Below are 21,938 nucleotides of genomic sequence, written 5' to 3'. Positions count from 1 at the left end.
AATACGAGATGCTTGTTTGTGCTCGTTATAAATATCTTGCATATATCTATGGCCCGATGAGTATTCTCTGTCATGCATGAAGCTTGTTCAAATTCTGTCACAACCCATTTAAAAAGCATCTGTTCCCACAAGACAAAAATTCTTTCTTACCACAGCGCTTATACAGAAATACGCACATGATAATGCACAAAATCTCTTAATCATTGGAAGGTGAGTCAGTGAAATACAATGCAGTGTGTCCATGGAAACCTTCATTCATAGGGATTAAAGACACTACACTTAGTCAAGTGTTTCAACATGAGTGTATTTGACATTGATCCAACAATATTTCCTCAGCTGTACAGATTTTTTTTTTTTAAGAATCTGATATAAAGTCTTTAAAAATATAGTTTTATATGTGGAAGAAGTGCGTCTTCTGGTTTATCTGACTGAACAACAGCACCGAGTATTTAGCGTCCCATTGTTGGCATGGTAACTGCTGGACTTTTCAAGGTGGCATCTTCAGCTTTCCATTGTGAGGTTACAGTTTTGATTTGTGTGTAGAACTGGATGCCCTGGAGATAAAAAATAAAAACGTTTACATCAAAAATGTATGACTGCGACGTGTAGCTTTCTTATACCTGTAACAATTTCATACTTGTTTTCCGTAGAAGTTCATGTCCCCTCTGAAGGATCCTCTTGATCCAGTGAAGGAGAACATAGGCAGTGGGACAGGGATGGGAACATTGACTCCGACCTGCAGAAAACAAGTATATTCCCTTTCATTTCCATAAGTGGAAGCTTTGTAAAACAATTCCCCAGGATCTTAAATTGCTAGGATGAGTAAGATGCGGCTGATGAGAGGTGTGGTATATCCATGCTGTTTAAAAAACAAGCTTACATGATCGCACTAAACAAAGCTAAATCTGTGGCTTATATTGCAGTTTATAAAGCGCAGCATGGTCTTATGAGAGGGAAGAAAAAACTAAATAAAAACGTTTTGTTATGAAGGCAACAGAGGAATGGCACAGTTGGTTTTGAATGTTTGAAACAGCGGGAATGAGTTTGGATGCACTGAAGTCTTTTGGCAAAGGTGCAGCGAGGGAAAGAAAAAAGGAAAAGTAGATGTTTGTTGCATCGAGGTTTGGACAGGAGGACAGCACATGGCCTGCACAGCATTCCCCGACATGTGAACAGCAAACACGGCATAACTAAGGCTCCACAGGCAAACAAACAGGGTAAAGTTGGGCCATATTTATGCTTTAACGTTGAACAGGACCCTAGGAATCCCTTTTGAGTTCAATTTAAGATTTCCCTGCTCAACTACTACCACCAGGAAAAATGTTTCTATGTCCTCCTGTTTACAGTTAACGGACACATATTTGCTGTTGCTATTTGTAGTCTTGACCGGTGGGGAAGTGGAGGGAAGGGGGTTGCCCAATGTGTTTATTTTAGGTTACAGCCAAACATTGCTATACTTGACATGGAAAATAATTGTTTTTTTAATGTGTGTGAAGGTTTTCAAACAGAAAGGTGATGTGCTCCCTGCTTGAGATGCTGTATAGACATGACAGAGGGATGTGAATGTCTCCTTTCTCCCAAAACAGAGGAACACATTTGGAGGCTGCAGTCACTCACCTGGCCCACGTCCACCTCGTGCGTGTATTTGCGTGCAGTGGCGCCATTTGTGGTGAAGATAGCTGTGCCGTTGCCATAGGGGTTCCTGTTGACCAAACTGATGGCATCATCCAGAGTGTCTGCCTCTAGGACAACCAACACAGGCCCGAAGATCTCTTCTGTGTAGCACTTCATGTCAGGCTGTGAGAGAACAAATGTGAACAGTGAACGGTTTGATTCTAGACTCTGTTGCAAATACATGTGTGCACATGAAGATACTGAACCAACATACTGTGACATTGCTGATAATGGTGGGACCAACAAAGTTGCCATTCTCATAGCCCTTGACGTTGACGTTTCGGCCATCCAGGAGTACCTTAGCTCCCTCATCCAGCCCACTCTGGATAAGACTGCAGACTCTGTTCTTGGCTTGGGGAGAGATCAGAGGCCCCACGTCTGCACCAGGCTGGTCTCCTAGCAGGGCCCCAAAACAACCAGCTATAAGGTTTCATTCTATCGCACTCTCATGATGTGAGAACATTAAGGGCACTGACATTCAAATATGTCTTTTGCCACAAACGCAAAAGCCAGGACGAGGGGCACCCTGAGGCACTCCCTCAAAAATGGATACTTACGGGTTTCCTGTCTACTACACAAATTAGAGTCTATATCACTTCAAACGGGGGGAAACGTTCTCTATTTTACTCCACATGAACTTGCTTTCACAAAGATTTGATGCTCTGAACCGCCATTTAGGTCCGAGCCGCAGATCTAGCCACAAATTTGCAGCATGGCTGACTCAACAAGCCCTCTCTCCCAGCTGACTCCAATATGAAGTTACAACAGGGCAAAAGGCGAGAGGTGCGGTTAGGACGGTGCGGGTGGCCCCCGAGATGACTAAACCAAAGGGCCCCCGGGGGCCCAGGAGTGACCGAGGTGAAGGGCTGGGTGACAGGGCGCGGTACCTGCGTTCACGCGCAGAGCTTTGGATCGCTCCACCAGCTCCGGCAGCCAGCTCCGTGCTTCGCCCACCAGGATAGCTGTTGACAGAGCCATGCAGCGCTGTCCCGCGGCCCCAAATGCTGCACCCACAAGCTGGTTCAGAGTGTTCTCCTTGTTGGCATCAGGCATCACCACACCATGGTTTTTGGCTCCCTATAGTAAATTAGAAGTGGTTAGCCTTCTGCTGTTTGATCTACACATCATGGCTAACTGGTTTGTTACAAGTTAGAACATAATATAGGGTCATTATATATAAACAGCCTACAAATTTTATAAACTTAATTTGTTCCACATTTTAGTCCATACGAGATTAATGTACATCAATCAAAATAAGTAGAAAGAACATCTTCAACAGTGTTGCACAGCTGCAACCTGTTTTTCACCATCTCTCATCTGTACAGCTGGCAGTGAGGAGGGTCAACAATCTGTAGGACAATGCTGCCACCTTCTGGACATTTGCAGCGAGTGTCAGTGCTCTATAATTTCACACTCACCATGTTCGACTGGACTCTCTTGCCATTTTTAGAGCCCCTCTCGTAAATATACTCCCCAGCTTGATTTGAGCCCACAAAGCTGATTGCCTTGATGGCGGGATGGTCACAGATGAAATTCACAGCTGTGGCAGAAAATACAGTTATAGTTACGTGTTAACTTTAGATATCCTACCTTTGGCCACCAAAACCTTGACAAGACTACGTGAGATACTTAATGCCTCCGGCCATGGCTCTCGCCAGTGAGGAGGCATAATAAAAAGTAGTCACTGTGGCATAGTGGTACAGTAAACAATATGTTTGAACAATCATCTGCTCAAGGTAACAGAGACAAACTCTTACCATCGTGTTGGCCGTGGATAACATTGAGCGACCCATCTGGAGCACCGGCATCCTGCAGCATCTTGACCAGCAGCATGGCGCAGGCTGGCACCCGCTCGGAAGGCTTCAGTAGGTAGGTGTTGCCGCACACCATGGCCATGGGGAACATCCACAGAGGGATCATGGCAGGGAAGTTGAAGGGAGCAATACCGGCACACACCCCAAGAGGAAGGCGGTAGGTGTAGGTGTCCATGTCCTTGGTGATGGAGGGCATGGTTTCACCGAGCATCAGAGAGGTGACGCTGCAGGCGTGCTCTACAACCTCTGTGAAAAGAAGTAAACAGCATGTAACACATAGGTTCATATGTTTTCCTTTCTTTTAATGCAGATGTGTGAAACTATGAAAAAATGGTTATGTCTAATGTGACTCAAACAATTACATTTTTGGAAACAATTGAGTGTAGACATCGGTCATTCTTGCATGTGTGTGTGAATGATCTGCTTGACCGAGACGAGTATTGAGTGTGCTGACTTTGTGTGCAGAAGAAGAAAATGTCTAAATATTTTTATTTTTCAATCATCCCAGTAGTAATTAGAGAAGGAATAATCTGAAGAAATTGCAGTGTGAATGCTAGAAATTGAAAAATATCAATAATGAATGAAAGATGTGGAATATTAAGGTTTGTTGAAAAGCTGACACTAAACTGAACTGCTGATGTTCATTTGTATAGAGAAACAGCTAAAGGAGTATAAAGAGTTGTAAGAATATGAAACTGTGATTAGTATATATGGGCTTTAATAAAACTCATGTATGAAAGATGTGGAAAATTATAAGGCTTTAATGGAGTTCCTGGCTTAAAACATGAGTGAGTAGGAAATGGCTGTAATTTGTATGAAGAAGCAGCTAAAGAAGTATGAATACTTGGAAAGATGGGAAATAGTGTAATTAATATAGATGGGACTAGAAAGTTGCATAAATCTCAATGTATGAAAGAGTTTCAATGAAAGTTGAAAAAAAGAGCATAAGCAATTGTAAAAGTTGGACAGGGACGAAGGATACAAATTGGTGGCAATCATTCAAAGGGCTCATGAAGAAAACCGCCCTTTGTTCTGGTTTAGTATAACTCATTAACTGTTCCTGCAACCACAAAGTGAAAGTCTACATAACATGCAAACGTTTACTTATTTTTGCCCTTTGTAAAGGTATGTGTGTGCACATACGAGTGAGATAAACTTACGCAATCCTCTGAACACATCCCCCTCTGCATCTGCAAGGGTCTTGCCTTGTTCAACTGTGATGGCCTTGGCAAGTTCTTTCTGAAACACAAGACGGCGCTCATGTCAGTCCTTTGTTTTCAGCTTTGGATTTATTATAATTTCAACTAGAGTTTTAGTATTAAATGGAGACAGCAAAGAGAGGTAAAAAGTAACTGTTGCTCAAGTTGATAAATCATCAATAAATCAAGTTGAAAGGTGCTAAACAGTAAGCTCTTGTTTCAGTTGAACCTTACACTTTCTGACCCTTTGACTTACAATGTTGTCCTTGATAAGTTGCTGATAGCGAAGAAAGACCTGCTGCCGAGCCAAGATGGAGGTCTCTGACCAGGAGTGATAGGCTCTGGAGCACGAGTCCACAGCAGCCAACATCTCCTCCTGGGTGGCTTTGGGTATACGAGAGATCACCTCGTTTGTAGCCTGTTAAGGAGGAAAAAGGGGGGAAAATTACATTAATTCACTCAAGATTATTAGTTTCAATCAGCAGAAGCTGTTTAATGTTATCTAAGTAGATGTTTAACAGATATGTGGGCCATAAATCTGAAGGACGCAGGTTATTAGAAATATCAAAATTTCCACATCCAATCCTTGAGGAAAGATTTATGTTGTTATGACTTGTTATCTAAGTGTACAGCAGCTGCGGTTTAAGTAATAAGTAGTAACTTTTGAGTCCTAATTCTCATGGGCAATCACAGTTTTTTTTTTTTATTATTTGATTTATTTCAAACTTTAAAATGGTTTTCAATTCTGGTAAGTTAATACTTGATGAAAGATGTTGTGGATCTGCTTATATGGCAAAGTAAAATTTCGACATTTGCAGTTTTACTTGTACTTCAAGTAGGAGTAGTGCAGGACGTTCAACCACAGAAACCAGTTTGTTTCCACAGGCACAGACATAAATCAATAGGTAACAGGTTAAACAACCCCACAGACTACAGCAGGATATACTTTACCCAGCTACGTATGTGGATTTGGTGAGAAAAAGTTCAGTTTGGTGATCCAGGCCAGGTGACATACTTACAGGATTGTGAATATCGAGCCATTCTGAAGACTTGGATTCAACAAACTTCCCATCAATAAACAGCTTGGTGGTAGGCTGTGAGGAGAGATGTTATGTTAGTCAGCAGTATTATTATCCATGATTGACATTTGATGTAGTGTGTAATAGCAAATTGACAATTAAGTGTCCACTGTTCTCAACTCACCACTGAGGAGGAGTAGCACAAGCGGCCAACTTTAAGTGGGACCTGAGAAAGAAACACAGCAGGGAGTGTTAAATCTTCAAATGCAATCCATATCATCCATCTGTTAAAAAACTGTAGATTTGGTTTACATATTTTGAAAAACATTAAATACTCAAAACCAGCTGTTTCTGGTTGCAGCCTGTAGTGCCTACAAGATTAATGTGCACCTACAAAGTGTGGAGCAATGAAAAGACTTGAAGGGGACAAGGTCAACCTGACTGGAGTGAACTGGAAGAATGAATGCAGTCAAGCCAATAGGTGCAGAGTTTTCTCAGTGATTTAAATCAAGCACACACAGAATAGTTGAAGTAGGCCACTTCAGCAATCCAGACCTAAATCCTGCAGCACATGACAACCCGCACTTTGTAAACAATGTGAGCTGTCAAACCTGCCTGCGTCATTTGCAACTGAAGAAAGTTGAGCTGTATAACTTTTTAAAGCTTACCTTTGTCTTAAGCACTGATCGTAATGCTGTTGTAGCCATGGTGGAAATGTTATTACGTGCAGGCCTACTTGATTTGACCAACTCCGCAGGTAGGACGGCGGCCAGCAGAAGACGACATCCAGAGATGGAAACAAATAGATGTATTACCAGTGGGCGGGCTCTGGAGAAATCAGAGGCTCGCTATTCGCTTCGTGTTCGAACGCCCATGAAAAGCGCCGTCTGATTGGCCAACTGTTGGGACATTCCATCCAATCAGTAGTTGAGATTTTAGGTAATCCCGCCTGAGCTGTGTTACGTGGCTAATGATTGGATAAAAAGATTCGTCTGGTTGTTACGCAACCCGGAGCTGAACTATGACCAGAAGCGGTGTTAAACATCATAACAGCTAGCTTCATTTAGGGTGTTTGAGCCATGCCTTCATGACATTACGTACGATACATTGAATTATATTCTACAAATAAAAGCGATAACCTTATCACAGCCACAACAATGCACTTATCCTTCCTTAGCCTCGCCAAGGTACTGTAATAACACTGTTAGCTACTGTTTGCTAAGTGTGTGTGTGCCCGCCCCAGGTCGTTAATGTGAAACATATGTAGCCCAAATGTTGCTGAATCATAGACCAAAGAGTAGGTAGGAGGGATATTTGGAGCACATCCTATTGGCTGCTGCAGGACGATGAGACTGTTAGAAAACTGCTTGAAATAGTTGATTCAGTCGAGTTAAGGGGAAAGTAGAGGGGGAAGAAAGCTATGGCAAACCAAACCAAGGTGAACTAGTAGACAACAAACTTAAATATGTCAAGGGAAAATGTGTTTTCAAAAGGACTAAATGTTTTCTTTTTTCACATGCAGCCCGTTCTTCATGGATACTTCAGAAGTTCCTGCTCCTGGAGGGTTCGCATTGGTAAGTAATGCCACAGCATTTGACTGTTTCAGTGGTTATTTAAAGCATTTTCAAGTCAACAAAATGATGATGATTTCACTTTTTCTGCACCAGCTTTTGCTCTGAAAGGTGTTGAGTATGACCAAGTTCCAGTCAATCTAATCAGAGATGGAGGTCAGCAGGTACAGTATAGATTTGCAGGATTCATATCAGTGCAGAAAAAACATACTGTACACTAGGGCTGCACAGATAATCTTAACATTATCGAAATGGCAATATGGCCAAGTGCAATAACTAAATCACTAGTAGCTACAATTTGTTGATAAAGGTAACTGTGTGACAGAGCAACATTAAAATGAAGTACTGTAGTGCTAGAGATGCTCTAGCCAACAAATCTTGTTCACCAGATGAGGGAAAACATGTTTGCTTGGTACAGACTCCAACAAATGTCATATCATCGGTTTTTGTGTGAAAACAATGAAATGCAATTAAAATATTTGCCAAAAAAAGTCACAGTATGATTTTTCTTTACCATACAGCCCTACTGTACATGATAATTATGATCAGAGTATTAAAATGAACAATAGATGCTACACATTTTTAAAATTCCTCTAAATCTTCTCCATCTGCTGAAGCTTACACAAGAGTACAAGACATTAAACCCCATGCAACAAGTGCCTGCAGTTGAGATTGATGGCATCACCCTCTCTCAGTCGGTGAGTCCCCAAACTCTTTACCTGTGCAAATTCCTACTAAAACATTAGTTTTGTTAACCAATTTGAATTCTAATGAAAATGGTCTCTTGCTCACACAGCTGGCAGTGATCCAGTACATCGATGAGACCAGGCCAGGGCCTCGGCTTCTTCCAGCAGACCCAAAGAAACGTGCCCAGGTTCGGATGATAAGTGACCTCATTGCCTCTGGGATACAGCCTCTGCAGGTGAGAATAGCACATTTCAAAGAATTGAAGCAATTCTGGGCTACAAAAGTCAATATTTACAGGTTTACAGTATTAATGAAATCCTTGATGTTTCAGAATTTGTACGTGATTCAGAAAATTGGAGCAGAAAAGATGCAGTGGTCTCAGCACTTCATTGATCGTGGCTTTCAAGGTTGGTGGAAGCTCATCTTCTCTGCTATACATTCAGTATTAGGCTAAGACTCGACTTCTCTTACAATATTTATGTGCACCTGACTCTTACAGCTCTCGAGCCCATTCTGAAGCAAACAGCAGGGAAATATTGTGTAGGAGATGAGGTGAGAGCATGTCTATCATGTTACAGCATGTACATGTATGTGATGCACAGCAGAAACTGTTCGTCTGACTCATTGTTTACCTTTTAGATTTCCATGGCTGACATCTGTCTGGTCCCACAAGTCTACAATGCAGAGAGGTAAGTAGTCATATTTTATAAAGATTGCATCATACAAACCACATTAATACTTAGTCACCCTGACTAAAAAGAGGTCAACATGAATGTCATGGCATTTTGTACTTGATAGAGTTATAGCATGTCTTGCTTTGTTTGCATGAAATCCATCTGCTACACCCAAGACCCAGCTGAACTTTAAACACTATACAGATCAAGCATGACTGTGTCCCCTCTGTGTCTTTAATCTCTACAGGTTCAAAGTGGACGTCGGGCAGTATCCAACTATCAAAAGGTTAAATCAAGCCTTACTTGAAATTGAAGCTTTTAAAGTGAGCCACCCGTCTCGCCAACCAGACACACCTGCTGATCTGTGTGCATAGAACAACAACTCAGTGGCTTTGGAGAAAATTTCATGCAACTTTTTACATTGTTAAATAAAATGCTGTGAAAATAATCTCATCTCAGTGAGGTTTCTTTAATAAGCAAGGAAACAGCAAGGAAACAATATATAAAAATATTTATTAGCATTTTGACTTTATCTATTTATCCAGTCCAGCACTTTAACCTCAAAGACATACTGACATGTGGGGACACAGTAAAGGACATAATGTGTAAAACATGCAGATGAGAGATTTGTTATGCAAAGTGCAAAACCTCGCGGCTCACTGCTTGCAGCATATTGCCTGTGTGGAGGAAATATGGATAGTGACTCAGTAAAAAAGAAAAAAAAAGTACGCAACAATAAAGTCTTAAGCTGCAGAATACATCATGCAAAGTTATATAACAAGTAAAGACAATCAAGTAAAAAATCAAGTACAAATATAACTTTGACACACACACACACACACGTAGATACTGTCATTTTTCTGTCACATTATCAGGACAGATCACAGCATCCATGGTTTTAAAATAATGAACACTTATTGTCCCATTTGGATTTTTTCCCTAATGGACCATCACTTGTCGCCTGGAATGTCCACTGTGCACTTGACTGTATCATTGTAGAAGGTACCGGAGCAGTCCGACCCACCAAACACAAGCACTGTGCGGCGGACCCCGACATTTTCGCCTTGATTGTGCTTCTCAGCATCTGTTTGGGTGAAGCAGCCCAAATTGATCATGCTGTGTCCCGCACGAGGCTTGTTGCAAAGCAGGGGAGATGCCACTGAGCTCCACATGTTGGTGTCTGAGGAGAAGTCAATGCATTTGTGATGCAATGAAACAGGATGAGTCAAAGTAAATTCATCTGTCTGTTAAACACAAACCTTATTTAATAATCTAATATATATGATCAAATGTTAGTGGCAGAAACTCACCAGTGTTGAAAATATGTACATCCTGCAGGGCTCCTATTGCACTGCATCCTCCACTGACTAAAATCCTGTTTACCGAAACTGGCAGAGCTGCATGAAACCTGTCCATGTACAGGCAAGGAAGTTTTTCAAATATACCATAACTGTTCTAATGCCTTTTTCAACACAATATATAACTTACTTTCATTTCCTGTTGAGTTAAAAAAAACAAAAAACTATCAAACAATGCAAAAAGATGGTATAATTGTCACTTAAGATTACTGCATATTTTAAATCTCATGAAATTCCAATGCAGTTCTGTCTGTCCAAAAATATAAAAACCAGATGGCCACGTTAATGACATCTCTCAAGGTTGATTAGTCCTGCACTACTCACCCTCGAGGCAGCGGTGGCATGTTCCCACACTTCACAGCTGTGTACTCCATGAATCCTTCCCTCATTAAGAAAAAATGAATATCAGCTTAAATCTGGACAATTTGTTGCATAAGCCAGCCACCTCATCATCATTTTACCCAGATCTAGAACGTGGAGATCATTAAGGTAGGTAGCAGTCTTCCGTCCACCAAATATTATCAACTTCTGCGACATCAGTGTGGCTGAGTGTCTGTTCCAAACAAACATAAGAATAATATTTAAGATACAGAAAACAGTATTTGGATGACAAAAAAATTCACTGTAAACTCACCCAAACCGAGGCAGAGGTCTGTCCCCCTCCACAATTGGCTGGTACCAGAGTTCGAACTCAGGGTTGAAGATGTATAGAGCATTACTGCAGGGTTTGTCCCCAGAGGAATGGCTCGGCTGAACTCCACCGAAGACAAAAAGCTCTTTCTTATAAAACGCTGCAGAATGATATGCCAAATTTGGAACATTTCCTTTTGCCTAAAGGGGGTATATCCACAAAAACAAACCCAATGAAAGCATTTCCCATACCACTGCTTGAGTATTTGATAAGATAGCAAGAACTACAACATGTTAGTAACTTGCGACAAACCCACAGTGACAAGCTTCCACTTCCAGGTCAGAGTATTGAGGATGTACAGCTCACTGTAGCGATGACCCTCCCTCAGGCCTCCGTAAACGAAGACGCACTTAGAGTCTGTGTCGTAGGTCGCAGAGTGTCCTCGAGCACATGGTGGTATGGGTCCAGAAGCAGAGGAGTTCATGGGAAACCAGAAGTCGTTATCTGGGAAGAGGTCAAAAAGTAAACTAGATGTGGAAAAACACATCATGTTCAGTCTAAATGTGCTCAATGTGCATCTTTATAGGGTTTCCTAGCTTGCTTTAATTCCTTCTTTGGTTGTAAAGTTTCACCTCATGATCTGCCACCTTAAAGATGACATGCTTTGTTATCAACATTAATCAATAAGTATTGTACGACTGACTCCGCTGACCTAACTCAAGCTTCCACAGGGAGTCCTTGCAGTAGTTTTGATCCGCCGTCTCCCCTCCAATGAGGATGGCTGTGTCTGGGTCACTCAGACACATCGTGTGGCTCCAACGCTTTGATGGACACACTGAAACTAATCACAATTTCTGTCAAAACCCATTCAGATGTAACCTCAATGATTTTTGAGTTCTTGTTCCTGACCTTCTCTGTTGTCATTCTTTATCTGCCCTGTCATTTCGTCGTGGCTGTTCATCCTCATTTTCTTGGGGGTAGAAGCCTGGTCTATGTCCTCTGCGAGACTGTCCATGTCCTCAGAGCTCCAGGTCAGGTGGCCTCTCTTACTAATAACTGTCCGTCTGGGTGTCTTATGCTTTCAAAGTACATCACAGAGTATATCACACTATAAGTTACCTTGCATGCATGCAGGCATGAATATATTCTTCAGCATGACTTCTTCTTACCGTAGGCCAAACTGGGGGCTTATTTCCCATGGTGGAGTCACTGGCATCAATTTTATTTACTTGGATCTCAGCATAGCAAACACTATCACCCAAGTGTGAGGCGTTGGTAGTCATCTGCGAGGCAGGCCATTATTGAAATGTTGCAACAAGAGTGTAGATCACAGCAAAACAAATTTAACCCCATTTATCTCACCGTTTCATTTGCAGTGCTTTGATGTAATGCGCGATCAGAGAGATCAGTGGCGTTGTGTTGTTCTGGGAACAAACACTTCCGTTGAACCAGAGGAGTACTGCTGAAGACACTGGCTTTATCCTGCGACTGGTCGCAAGTCATTGGATGGAACAAAAACAGTGAAAATATACAATGTGATCCAATATGACGCCTTCTAAATCTGGAAAATGTAACTATAACCAATATTTTTAAGTATTTGTCAGGTACCGTATTATGAGACATAGTACAAGCATTAGAATTAGGGCTGAATAACATCCAAAAAAAAAAAAAAAAAAAAATCATCATATTGCAATTATTTTGACAGATATTACCATTGCAATATGAGTCACAATTGTATGATGATGTCATCACTGCTTCATTTATAACAACAAGTTGTGACACAGTTTACCGTTATCAAATTTGGATCTGGATATTGCTCTTGGCCATATTACGATTTCAATAATATTTCTGATGAATTGTTGAGCCCTAATTAAAATAAAAATGGTCGTTTACCTTATGCTCAACATGAATTAGGAACAGTTAAATGGTAACTCCACCGATTTTACACATCAAAGTGTGTTTACAGATCTTGAGGAGTACTGCTGCATACGTGAAAAAGTCGTATTTTGTGGCTGCTGAGGAAACCTGGTGCCTACATCACCCACAATGCAACTTAGCCACTTTGTGACATCACTGGAGGAAATTTATCGGATTACATGCAGCTTCGTCTGGAGCCACAAAATGCTTTATACGACTTCTTTTTCACATATGCTGCAATACTCGCGAAGACCTGTAACCATAATGAAATATGTAAAACTGGTGGAGTTACCCTTTAAGCCATCTCTTTACTAACCTACCTCTCCACACACCGTTAGCACAATCTTGCCATAAACTCCTCTCCTGCCTTTCTCTGCTGCCTCTGTGACAATGTCATCGCTCCAGTCACCCTCCCAGGTCAGGCACCTGAGTTCAGAGTTCATTTTACAACCATTCAGACTGTTTGGGATTTTTCAGTGGAAAGAAGCCTTTCTCCTGGACATACATACCTTGCTTGAGATGACAGGGTCCCAATTTTCTGGGCTGGCACTTGTGCACTGACCACAACATTCACAGATATTGTTGTTTCACTGCATTTCCATTCTCCAAGGCCAAAGATGACCAGGTGTTTGGGAAGAGGCAGTGGGACGTGGACCTGAAAGCACCTTCGGTTGGACTTGCTGCGGACCCGGAAAACATGTTTGAATTGTTGTTTCAAAGTGAAAACGGCTGAATGTTTTTGTTTTTTTCCTCGAAGGCCTACCTGCTGAACTGGCGGGGAGCGTCACACAGAGACCAGAGGACGTAAAAATTGAGCTTCCCCATGTTTTTTAAGGCCTCCTCGTCGAGAAGTTCGGAGGGCGAGCAGCTAGGAAACCTTCGGTGCGACCTCGAGCTCCGGTAATCACGTCTGATTGGCTGACTCCAGCTCGAGGCCGTTGTGAAGTTACGCACGTGAGGCCGCAGTGCAATTAATGTGCAGGTGTTGCTGCAGTGTTGAAGATGACAGCTCCTTTGTCAGGGTGCACTGGAATATTTATAAAAAGCAAAAAAGGCTGTTTTCTACCTTTTATCTTATGCTGTTAATTGCCCCACCTGTAAATTTAACAGCAGCCAGAGTTTATTATTTTTTCACCAGTAGGAGGCCATCTGAGGCTGTATTTCATGGTGAAAACTTTGGCTATATATGACAAGTAGTTAGATAAATTCACCTTTTAATACACCGTTTGTTGACCAAGAGAGAATTCACCTATATAGTAAACTTTGAGGCTGTGGTTTACAGAGTCCTGGAACTGACTTCATTATAGTTTTATTTTTAATCAACTGATTGTTGTTGAAGTTTTGTTTGTTGTTTTTATCAGTTTCGGGGCTCTATAGTGGTTAGTAGGGCTGAACAATATGCAAAAAAATAAATAAAAAGACAAAATTGCATTTGATTTTCACTAAAATGATGATGATGGGATTTTTGCTGTACCAAAAAAGCATGTTCCCTCACATCTGGAGAATATGATTTGTAGACCAGGGCATCTCTGTTGCACCACAATGCTTTATTTATAATGCTAGGTTGTGACACATTTAGCTGGTCCTGCAATTTGAATATTGTATCAACACTATTTTGATTAATTGCTCAGCCCTAGTGGTTAGCGTGGTGTTGTATTTGCTTATGTTGTCCTTCTGCCTCCCTCGTGTACAGTATGCAATGTCGGTGGACTAGACACTGAACACACTTTCATTACAATGCAGTTCAACACAAAGACACCTCAAACTGCAGTCTCTGGAGGATTTCAGCTCTCATGACACATCAAACAATAAATAAATAAAACACGCTCTGGTGTAGTGCACAGTTGTTGATAATATATTCACAGCTGAGTTTTTATGGAATAATGCTGCAGTATAGTACAGTACATTCAAGATTCTGCACATTTCTTGTCCACACCTTTTAAAATAATCATACTACCTGATTTACAGTTGGAACTAGAACATATTTATTCAAGAATACGTTTATCCTGCTGCTTGTAAATCCAGTAAAACATGAGTGACACAGGGTGTAACTCTGGATTCTCACTGGCCTTTTGGGAGAGCTGAAAATAAAACCTGGTTTCATCAGCACCTCTGTAACAATTACATCAGTCCCCCAATGCCACACGTTAATGGAGGCACAGGGGACCATCTGCTTTCTAATCCTGGCTCAGCAGTGAGACTGTTATGAAATGATGGTTAGAGGGAGACTACACACACCAACGGTCTGAATAACTACTCATAAGGTGTCACGCTCCAACTTTTACCTGCTCTTAAATTTTTCCTATCATCACAGTCTTCATATGATTGATCCCATACCCACATTAATCACAAAGAAAGCTACACAATATTCTCTTTATTGAGGAATATAAATCTCAGGAACAAATGTCATCATGACTTACAGTAAAGGTACAATACAGCGAACACTGGAAGCTTTGAACCAGTAGCTTTACAATGTTTATGGCATTAGCAGCCAAATCTGGGACATCTTTGGGAACATGCACACAAGTGAGGTGTGAAAGTAGCGTCGATTTTACAAAAAACAGGAAGTAACAATTCAACACATGTAAGACCAACGCACTGATGATATTAAAACAAAAAACACACACACTGACCTTTACCTACATAGACCTGTGCACAAAACACATTTCGATGAAACGTTACGACCGCCCCCTTCCTCAAAAACAGCAAATTAAAGGGTGGGAGGTGGGGCATGTGTAAATATTGAATCTATATTACATAATAAGAGCTTTATGTGATAAGGAATGACTTTTATTTGTGTCATAAAAAGCACACTTTGGAAAACGGTTACCACTTGCTTTAGTACATTCAACTGATATCTTTTACCAACACACCACTATGACAGTAGACGGCTTTGTGCACAGAATTTGTATCATTTAAGCACAGTTGGAAAATAAGTTACGCTACAAAGCAAAGGGATAAATACAGGTAACAACAACAAAGCAAATAATCAAAGAAGGTGTACATGTACACACACACACACACACACACACACACACACACACACACACACACACACAACATAAAAGACTTCATTTCTTTAGAGCACTGCTGATTAAGCACCTGGACTGGTGAAACAGATTCTGTGCAGGTGTTCCCTGATCACTGCTTCCATAGAAATGTTACGGCTGGAGACGATATATGTTTTATGACGGCACTTGACCAAATAGCACAGTGCATACATGGGAATATGGCACATATACAAGGCTTCTTCGTATATCTATCAGCAAATAAATCCATCTGACCATATAATTCAGTATGTGGCAAAACAAGCAGATAGTGATAAAAAATAGATATGCCTATATTTAACCTTTTATATTATAACTTCATCTTCTTCCAAGCATGGAATCAAAAATAGTTCTTAAGAGTAGTATTCTTCTGTAAAGTATACATTCATAAACAATAAATTGGCATCTCAGGCACTGTAATAAACTCTGTAGTAAAGAGTTTTATTTCGCCATAGTGAGTAGGAGTTGTCGAACTTCAGGAGATAAGTGCCTTCACCTGGAAAGTCGTGGCTTCCCCCGTTCACGGACAAGTGACTGTCCTGGCGGTATACAGGTAGGATTTCAGCCAAGTTCGAGTTGGTTTGAGTTTTGGAGCCTTTCTCAATGTCTCCGTTACCAACAGGCCCTGCAACAGAAAGCACATAAACCACAAAGTCAACACACCGCCTGGGATCCCAGCTGGAGGAGAGCACATAAAAACTGCAATTAAGGTGTGTTTTGTAGATACAGATTGACTGATACGTTTAATTGCGATGACCAGGGAAAAAAGGTTTAAAGCAGGACTGAGTTTTTAACTAACTGACCTTCCAGCTCCTCCTCTTCCTCTTCGTCATCACTTGACTCGCTGATGTGCACGGTGATGGACCGGCTCGTGACAGGAGTCCAGTCAAAATAAATGCCGAAGCCAATGTCATAGCCGTCTGTGGCGAACTCCCAGCACACTTTCTTGGCCTCGGGGACAGTGGGCACATGAACTGTCATGATGTCGCCCCGGTACACTGTCACCACGCTGTCCTCTTCCGTTCGCAGCTTTGCCTTCAGCTCCTTCAGTGCAGCAGATGTCCATGTCGTCGGGGGGTTCAGGGGCGGCATCTGGGCTGTCATCAGGAGCAACAAATGTGTCCATGAAGAGCATTACAGCAATTCTCATCATTACTTCGCTATCTTAAATAAGCCCTCTTAAATTGTAGACTAATGTTTTTTCAGCGCGTAGCACACTATAAACACAGATTTATAAACCCTACTGAATCCAAATCACAGATAAAACAAAGCAGCAGTCATGATGGCACACTCAGCAGGTCTCTCACCTTTTATCTCAGCGGACACCTGACAGCTCCCAGCACTGTTGTTCTCGTCGCCTCCTTCCCCGAGGGCCAGCTCAGCAGGGGCCTCCTGATTACCCTGAAAATGCAAACACACACAAGACTGATGTTTCAGCTCAGAAATGATATTATATTGCACTGCCCTGTTTATTGCCTCTTATTGACAGCTCTTCCGACACACTTAAATATTAACCACCTCAGCATGCTGCCCTGAATCCTCCTCGGTTTGATCCATGTCAGCTTGATTCTGGGATTGGGTGCAGCCCTGTGAAAGGTCTGTATTCTGGAGCCTGAAGAGAAGATAGTATAGAAGACAACACAATAATTAAACAGTGCAGACTAAAAGGATGCAAGAAGTATAACCAGCAGCACATTTCCTGACAGTAGCTTTAGTATAAGCAGCACTTTCTGCAGCAACAGGCTACCTGTCTAGTGGTCGGTTGTCTCCTTGCATGGATGTTATTCCGGGGAACGAAGAGAAGGACAGAGATGACAGCCGTGACTGGAGCTCTGATGAAGCCTCTAATCTCTCCATGACTGCAAAGACAAGACTACACCTCAGTCTGCGTGGCTGGAAAAGATGAAACCCCGCCTCTTCCCACCACAGGGAGGAGGGGGGGTGTCAACAGAGAAACTAGCCTCCTACCGCACATAAACTAACTAAACAAACTGCTGTCAGACATTAATGGGCCATGATAACCATAGCACACACCGGCGAATTAATGGCTGAAGCCGTAGAGGCGACATTTGTATGTATATACAATGGCTTCCTCTTCAAAGACTGACATTAGCTTGCTGCTAGCTAGCTAGCTGGTTAGCTCACGCCAGCTAATGCTACCTAGCAGGCAGAGAAAGTGGAGCCGAAGCTTCGGGCACACTGGGCACAAACATATCTTACCAGGGTGTAACACTGATAGTCCAACAACACGATGTTATATCACTTTAGTCCAAATCAGGCCATCGGGAAATGCGCCTCCATATCACTGCAATCATGTGACGGGTCCCTCCACGGTGCTGCTGCCGCTTGACAGGAAAAAACAGACCCGAATTTTTGACACTTCCGCGTTTTTCTCGAGTCTAACCGAACATCTGCGAGTCCATCCAGACGCCGGTGGAGTCATACTTGTGACATGGTGCACAGATTAGTTATGAAACAAACGCCAAGCCTGGGGAAGACTTTGTCCGCCAGTTAAAGGGGGAAAAAAGATGAAAACTAAGCTGAGTGAGTGAAAAAATATCTCCAATGGTCAATCTTGATTATGACATAAAACGTCGAAATTATGATAAAAAGTAATGAATAGGATAAGTAAAAAAAAAAAAAAGTCATAATTATATGTATTATTGATTTTTTTCATCATTTCGACTTTTTGTAGCTCAGTTTTTACTTTTAATCTCTTATTTATGACCTTTTATCTCATACTTATAAGATTTTGTCTACGGAAGCCCTAAAGGGCCATGCATTCATACATTTTATTTCCTCCGTTTTCCTGTGATAACGAGTTAATTTCATTTGTTTTCTCGAGATCTCGAGTTATTATTTGAAATAACATAATCTAACATAATAACATAATGCATAATCTAAAATCTATGTTAGCAAGGCTTCAGATATATCGGCAGCGCAATCTAAGTGAGCCTGATGTCGTCGTAACTACATAGCTGACCAGCTATGTCGTTATCTCGAGATCTCGAATTAATTATATCGTTATCTCGGGAAAACAAAGTTTTGTTATCTCGAGATAAAATGTATGAGGAAATAAAATGTATGAATGCATGGCCCTTTAGGGCTTCCGTACTAAAGGGCCATGCATTCATACATTTTATTTCCTCCGTTTTCTCGTGGTAACGAGTTAATTTCATTTGTTTTCTCGAGATCTCGAGTTATTATCTCGAAATAACAACTGCCGTTTTCCAGAGATAACGGGATAATTTTCTCGAGATCTCGAGATAGCGAAACTTTGTTTTCAGGAGATAACGATATAATTAATTCGAGATCTTGAGAAAACAAAACGATAGTGTAGTATATTAAATCATTGCAGGAAACATCATTCAGTGTAGCAATGTCAGAGGAGCAGGAGCATATCGATCACCGCGTCACATATCTTTTCAATTAAGGCCTGACACAGGCTGAAATAGCATTATGCCTTGCTATTACAGATAATATACACATTAGTGTACGCAATCTAAAAAGATGGTTAGCAAGGCTTCAGCTATATCGGCGGCGCAATCTAAGTGAGCCTGATGTCGTTGTTAACTACATAGCTGACCAGCTACGAGGTCCCGGGCGTCTCCATAATCTCAGGCCTATCATATCACAGTCATTATCTCGAGATCTCGAATTAATATATTGTTATCTCGGGAAAACAAAGTTTCGTTATCTCGAGATCTCGAGAAAATTATCCCGTTATCTCGGGAAAACGGCAGTTGTTATTTCGAGATAATAACTCGAGATCTCGAGAAAACAAATGAAATTAACTCGTTATCACAGGAAAACGGAGGAAATAAAATGTATGAATGCATGGCGCTTTAGGGCTTCCGTATTTATCTCATAATAGTGACTTCCTATTTCGTCATTTTGACTTTTTATATCATAAATTGGACTTTTGTTAACTCATGATTATGACTTTTTAATCTCATAATTGCATTTTTTTTAAATCTCTTTATATGATTTACCATTGGAATATTGTTTTACATCAAACTTAGTTTTCATCTCATTTTTATTTTCTTTAACTTCCATTAAATTGATCTTAAGGTGCAATGTGAGATCAATAAATGATGTGCCAATGCATGTCTTAAAGAACATTATATTTTCTAATCCTTTTTTGTTGTTGTTGCATTTCTAATCTTTATTTGGCTAAAGTTTAATGTAAAAAACATAGGGAATAGTTAGACATGAATAGAGATGCATTTCAATCAACAGTGGTGGAGCAGACAGCAGAGATGCTTTCATACTGCAAATCAAAGGAAAACGATGATGATGCATGAAAAACCACTGGTGGGAATTAAAATACACTGTTGAGACCCATTTATTCAACTGCAATCTTGCATGCATTACATTATAATTTTTTCACAACCTTTAAACTTTGTAGGAACATCCTGAGGGGACACTGAGTTAACATGAGAGAGTAACTGTCTGATGTTGCTGTCGTCTCTAGCAGTGATTTGTATGCTGCAGAGATGCACTGCTGCATAGATTTGCTGCTTGATAGAAAACACAGCAGTGGTGTCTTCTTGTTCTGAGCATTAGTAAGAGAAATCCAAGGAAAAGGCCTGTGGAGAAGAAAAAGAAAGCTAAAATATAACATTTGAAATAAGTGCTGTTTCTTTTCCTTAAATCTGTAAACACTGCAATTCAATAAGGAGCAACTGCTTGATACATTTTATCCTCTGGACAGTTAGACATAACAGAAATATATGTTGAGTGCCCTCACTCCTCTGGTAGAAGGGAAGATGCATGAGATGCATTGATAAAACTCTGAGCATTTAATTCCACAGTCTTTGACCATTTCTCTTCAAGGACACTGTTGATCAGAGAGAGAGCATCGCTGGATCCCAGACCAGCAGAGGTGCAGATATTTAGCAGGCTGTACAAAACTGCAGACACCCAGTTCAGACCCAGGGAAATCCCACCTAAATGTACAGGAATATGGCTTAATTAATACATAAAATGTCAAATCAAAGGTGACGCTTTACTGCAACAAAATTAAAATGCTGTGCTCACATCTTATACAACAAGACAAGTTCAAATGCAAGCTCTGCAAAATAAGTCTGCAATAATGAAGCATGACATACCGCTCATCGTGAGAGGACAGGATGCCTCTATCAGCAAAGGATCCGTCAAAGCCGTGGTGAGACGAGTGCAGGACAGCCACACGTCTGCAGTGTCAGAAGCCACAAAGTCATACTGAGGTTTGAGAATGAAGTCGTGTCCAAGAAGCTGTGCTAATCTGGAATAACAGATAGAGAGAGAGGAATTCAGTAACTGAACGTGAACAGTGCTGCATGCTGTAAGTGTGGTGGTACCTGGTGACAGGCACAGCGGAGGTGAAGCTGTACACAAGGCAGTGCTTTGACAGATGAGAGCGCAGATCAGCACAGACTTTGAGGAGGTGAGAGGGCAGACAGCAGAGGAACAGAACATCTGCCCACGCTGCCAGTCTGCCATTGTCGAAGAAACATTCAACTCCTGTCTGGGTGAAATCCACTGAAATAAGGAAAGCAAGGCAAACACAAGCATAGGATCTTGAGTGTGGCCTTTGTAGTACACAAGGAGGGAAACGTGCAATTTAGTTAAAGCAACATCTTGAGTGAAGCATTGTGTATTACATATGTTAAAGTTGTACGCAGTATACATTTATACATTTTCTCTTGAAATACTGATGCAGTCATTTGGGTGCTACTTTTTTTGCGACACACTGGCTGATTTAGGGAGTTTTGGGTCAAAGTTTCTCATTTTATCGTGTACCTGCAGATTCTGGTCTTCTACTGGAGATCTTAATGTGTGATGGTTTGATGCCAGACTTTTGAAGGAGGGACAAGAGCAACTGTCTCCCCATGTTACCCATCCCAAGTATCCCAACGCAGAGGTCACTGTCCTGTCCTGACAAGTCTCTGTTTGCAGTGTGACTCCTGATGATGTAAACAATCAAAATGACTTCAGACAGTATGATTATGTGGGCTAAAAGTTGCTGTAGAGTTGTGTCTTTGTGTCACAAACACTTAAATAGCCCTTTAGAGAAATTACCTCAGTGACTGGATGAGTTTACACAGGAAAACTGCGTGCGCGCACCCGCAAAGCGTCAGTCCAGCCGAGCGTGCGCGCAGGTAAACTAACTCTTTCTCACTCTCAGTCAGTCCAGCCTCGAAATCACCAAGTACTTCCATCATCACCTGAAATAAGACGAACGAGCACGCTGACAAGCTTCAAAACACAGTAAAAAAAATTAGCGTCGTTTCCATGTGAACAGGACAACATCCGCTTTGACGGCTTATACATTTCAAAATAAAATTCTCAGCTACAAGCGCTGC

The 21,938-nt window shown here is 41.4% G+C and overlaps 5 protein-coding genes across 7 annotated transcripts; 1 reads left to right on the top strand and 4 right to left on the bottom strand.

The window, feature by feature from the left end:
- Positions 1–283: 283 nt before the first annotated feature.
- Positions 284–6,482, bottom strand: LOC141011212 (methylmalonate-semialdehyde/malonate-semialdehyde dehydrogenase [acylating], mitochondrial-like). The gene is made up of 12 exons (XM_073484470.1): positions 6,375–6,482; positions 5,891–5,932; positions 5,707–5,781; positions 4,944–5,105; positions 4,649–4,727; positions 3,432–3,734; positions 3,093–3,214; positions 2,562–2,751; positions 1,889–2,070; positions 1,618–1,797; positions 638–736; positions 284–554 (listed from the first exon to the last, which is right to left on the bottom strand). Exons 1-12 carry the CDS (start codon positions 6,411–6,413, stop codon positions 450–452), a joined length of 1,578 nt encoding a protein of 525 aa, XP_073340571.1. The 5' UTR covers positions 6,414–6,482; the 3' UTR covers positions 284–449.
- A 328-nt stretch (positions 6,483–6,810) lies between these two features.
- Positions 6,811–9,086, top strand: gstz1 (glutathione S-transferase zeta 1). 2 transcript variants are annotated; one of them, XM_073484474.1, is made up of 9 exons: positions 6,811–6,893; positions 7,229–7,280; positions 7,374–7,441; positions 7,895–7,975; positions 8,074–8,199; positions 8,296–8,371; positions 8,464–8,516; positions 8,604–8,653; positions 8,886–9,086. In XM_073484474.1, the coding sequence occupies exons 1-9, from the start codon at positions 6,864–6,866 to the stop codon at positions 9,010–9,012; spliced, it is 663 nt and encodes a 220-aa protein (XP_073340575.1). In that variant the 5' UTR covers positions 6,811–6,863; the 3' UTR covers positions 9,013–9,086. The 2 variants fall into 2 exon arrangements, with proteins under 2 accessions (XP_073340575.1, XP_073340576.1); XM_073484475.1 differs by lacking the exon at positions 6,811–6,893 and adding an exon at positions 7,037–7,144.
- Positions 9,087–9,134: 48 nt separating this feature from the next.
- LOC141011211 (uncharacterized) lies at positions 9,135–13,392 on the bottom strand. 2 transcript variants are annotated; one of them, XM_073484468.1, is made up of 13 exons: positions 13,308–13,392; positions 13,054–13,224; positions 12,865–12,970; positions 11,990–12,115; positions 11,797–11,910; positions 11,537–11,705; positions 11,340–11,468; positions 10,944–11,131; positions 10,631–10,827; positions 10,458–10,549; positions 10,321–10,375; positions 9,949–10,046; positions 9,135–9,818 (listed from the first exon to the last, which is right to left on the bottom strand). In XM_073484468.1, the coding sequence occupies exons 1-13, from the start codon at positions 13,367–13,369 to the stop codon at positions 9,589–9,591; spliced, it is 1,737 nt and encodes a 578-aa protein (XP_073340569.1). In that variant the 5' UTR covers positions 13,370–13,392; the 3' UTR covers positions 9,135–9,588. The 2 variants fall into 2 exon arrangements, with proteins under 2 accessions (XP_073340569.1, XP_073340570.1); XM_073484469.1 differs by having other exon boundaries at positions 12,877–12,970.
- Positions 13,393–14,903: 1,511 nt separating this feature from the next.
- tmed8 (transmembrane p24 trafficking protein 8) lies at positions 14,904–17,958 on the bottom strand. The gene is made up of 6 exons (XM_073483384.1): positions 17,812–17,958; positions 17,339–17,450; positions 17,110–17,203; positions 16,899–16,992; positions 16,395–16,688; positions 14,904–16,216 (listed from the first exon to the last, which is right to left on the bottom strand). The coding sequence occupies exons 2-6, from the start codon at positions 17,446–17,448 to the stop codon at positions 15,999–16,001; spliced, it is 810 nt and encodes a 269-aa protein (XP_073339485.1). The 5' UTR covers positions 17,449–17,450; positions 17,812–17,958; the 3' UTR covers positions 14,904–15,998.
- A 1,861-nt stretch (positions 17,959–19,819) lies between these two features.
- Positions 19,820–21,834, bottom strand: noxred1 (NADP-dependent oxidoreductase domain containing 1). The gene is made up of 7 exons (XM_073483179.1): positions 21,655–21,834; positions 21,376–21,539; positions 20,934–21,114; positions 20,703–20,857; positions 20,342–20,540; positions 19,985–20,180; positions 19,820–19,861 (listed from the first exon to the last, which is right to left on the bottom strand). Exons 1-7 carry the CDS (start codon positions 21,795–21,797, stop codon positions 19,820–19,822), a joined length of 1,080 nt encoding a protein of 359 aa, XP_073339280.1. The 5' UTR covers positions 21,798–21,834.
- Positions 21,835–21,938: the final 104 nt, after the last annotated feature.

Source organism: Pagrus major, chromosome 16, assembly GCF_040436345.1.
Source record: "Pagrus major chromosome 16, Pma_NU_1.0".
In the NCBI taxonomy this organism is placed as follows: Eukaryota; Metazoa; Chordata; class Actinopteri; order Spariformes; family Sparidae; genus Pagrus; species Pagrus major.
The sequence above is the reverse complement of the archived record's forward strand: the minus strand, read 5'-3'. Positions and strand labels throughout refer to the sequence as shown.

Excerpts from the sequence above, each read along its gene's own strand:
- LOC141011212 (XM_073484470.1), bottom strand. The coding sequence starts at position 6,413 with ATGGCTACAACAGCATTACGATCAGTGCTTAAGACAAAG. Across the intron at positions 5,782-5,890 it reads TGTGCTACTCCTCCTCAGTG|CCTACCACCAAGCTGTTTAT; the intron begins GTGAGTTGAGAA and ends CTCTCCTCACAG. Across the intron at positions 3,215-3,431 it reads TATCCACGGCCAACACGATG|CTGTGAATTTCATCTGTGAC; the intron begins GTAAGAGTTTGT and ends TTTCTGCCACAG.
- gstz1 (XM_073484474.1), top strand. The coding sequence starts at position 6,864 with ATGCACTTATCCTTCCTTAGCCTCGCCAAG. Across the intron at positions 7,442-7,894 it reads TCAGAGATGGAGGTCAGCAG|CTTACACAAGAGTACAAGAC; the intron begins GTACAGTATAGA and ends CATCTGCTGAAG. Across the intron at positions 8,517-8,603 it reads AATATTGTGTAGGAGATGAG|ATTTCCATGGCTGACATCTG; the intron begins GTGAGAGCATGT and ends TTTACCTTTTAG.
- LOC141011211 (XM_073484468.1), bottom strand. The coding sequence starts at position 13,369 with ATGGGGAAGCTCAATTTTTACGTCCTCTGGTCTCTGTGTGACGCTCCC. Across the intron at positions 12,116-12,864 it reads TGCTAACGGTGTGTGGAGAG|TCGCAGGATAAAGCCAGTGT; the intron begins GTAGGTTAGTAA and ends ACTTGCGACCAG. Across the intron at positions 11,911-11,989 it reads AAAGCACTGCAAATGAAACG|ATGACTACCAACGCCTCACA; the intron begins GTGAGATAAATG and ends CCTGCCTCGCAG.
- tmed8 (XM_073483384.1), bottom strand. The coding sequence starts at position 17,448 with ATGGAGAGATTAGAGGCTTCATCAGAGCTCCAGTCACGGCTGTCATCT. Across the intron at positions 17,204-17,338 it reads GACAACCGACCACTAGACAG|GCTCCAGAATACAGACCTTT; the intron begins GTAGCCTGTTGC and ends TCTTCTCTTCAG. Across the intron at positions 16,689-16,898 it reads GGTGTCCGCTGAGATAAAAG|CCCAGATGCCGCCCCTGAAC; the intron begins GTGAGAGACCTG and ends TCCTGATGACAG.
- noxred1 (XM_073483179.1), bottom strand. The coding sequence starts at position 21,797 with ATGATGGAAGTACTTGGTGATTTCGAGGCTGGACTGACTGAGAGTGAG. Across the intron at positions 21,540-21,654 it reads AAACTCATCCAGTCACTGAG|GAGTCACACTGCAAACAGAG; the intron begins GTAATTTCTCTA and ends TTACATCATCAG. Across the intron at positions 19,862-19,984 it reads TGTTCCTACAAAGTTTAAAG|TATGAAAGCATCTCTGCTGT; the intron begins GTTGTGAAAAAA and ends TTTGATTTGCAG.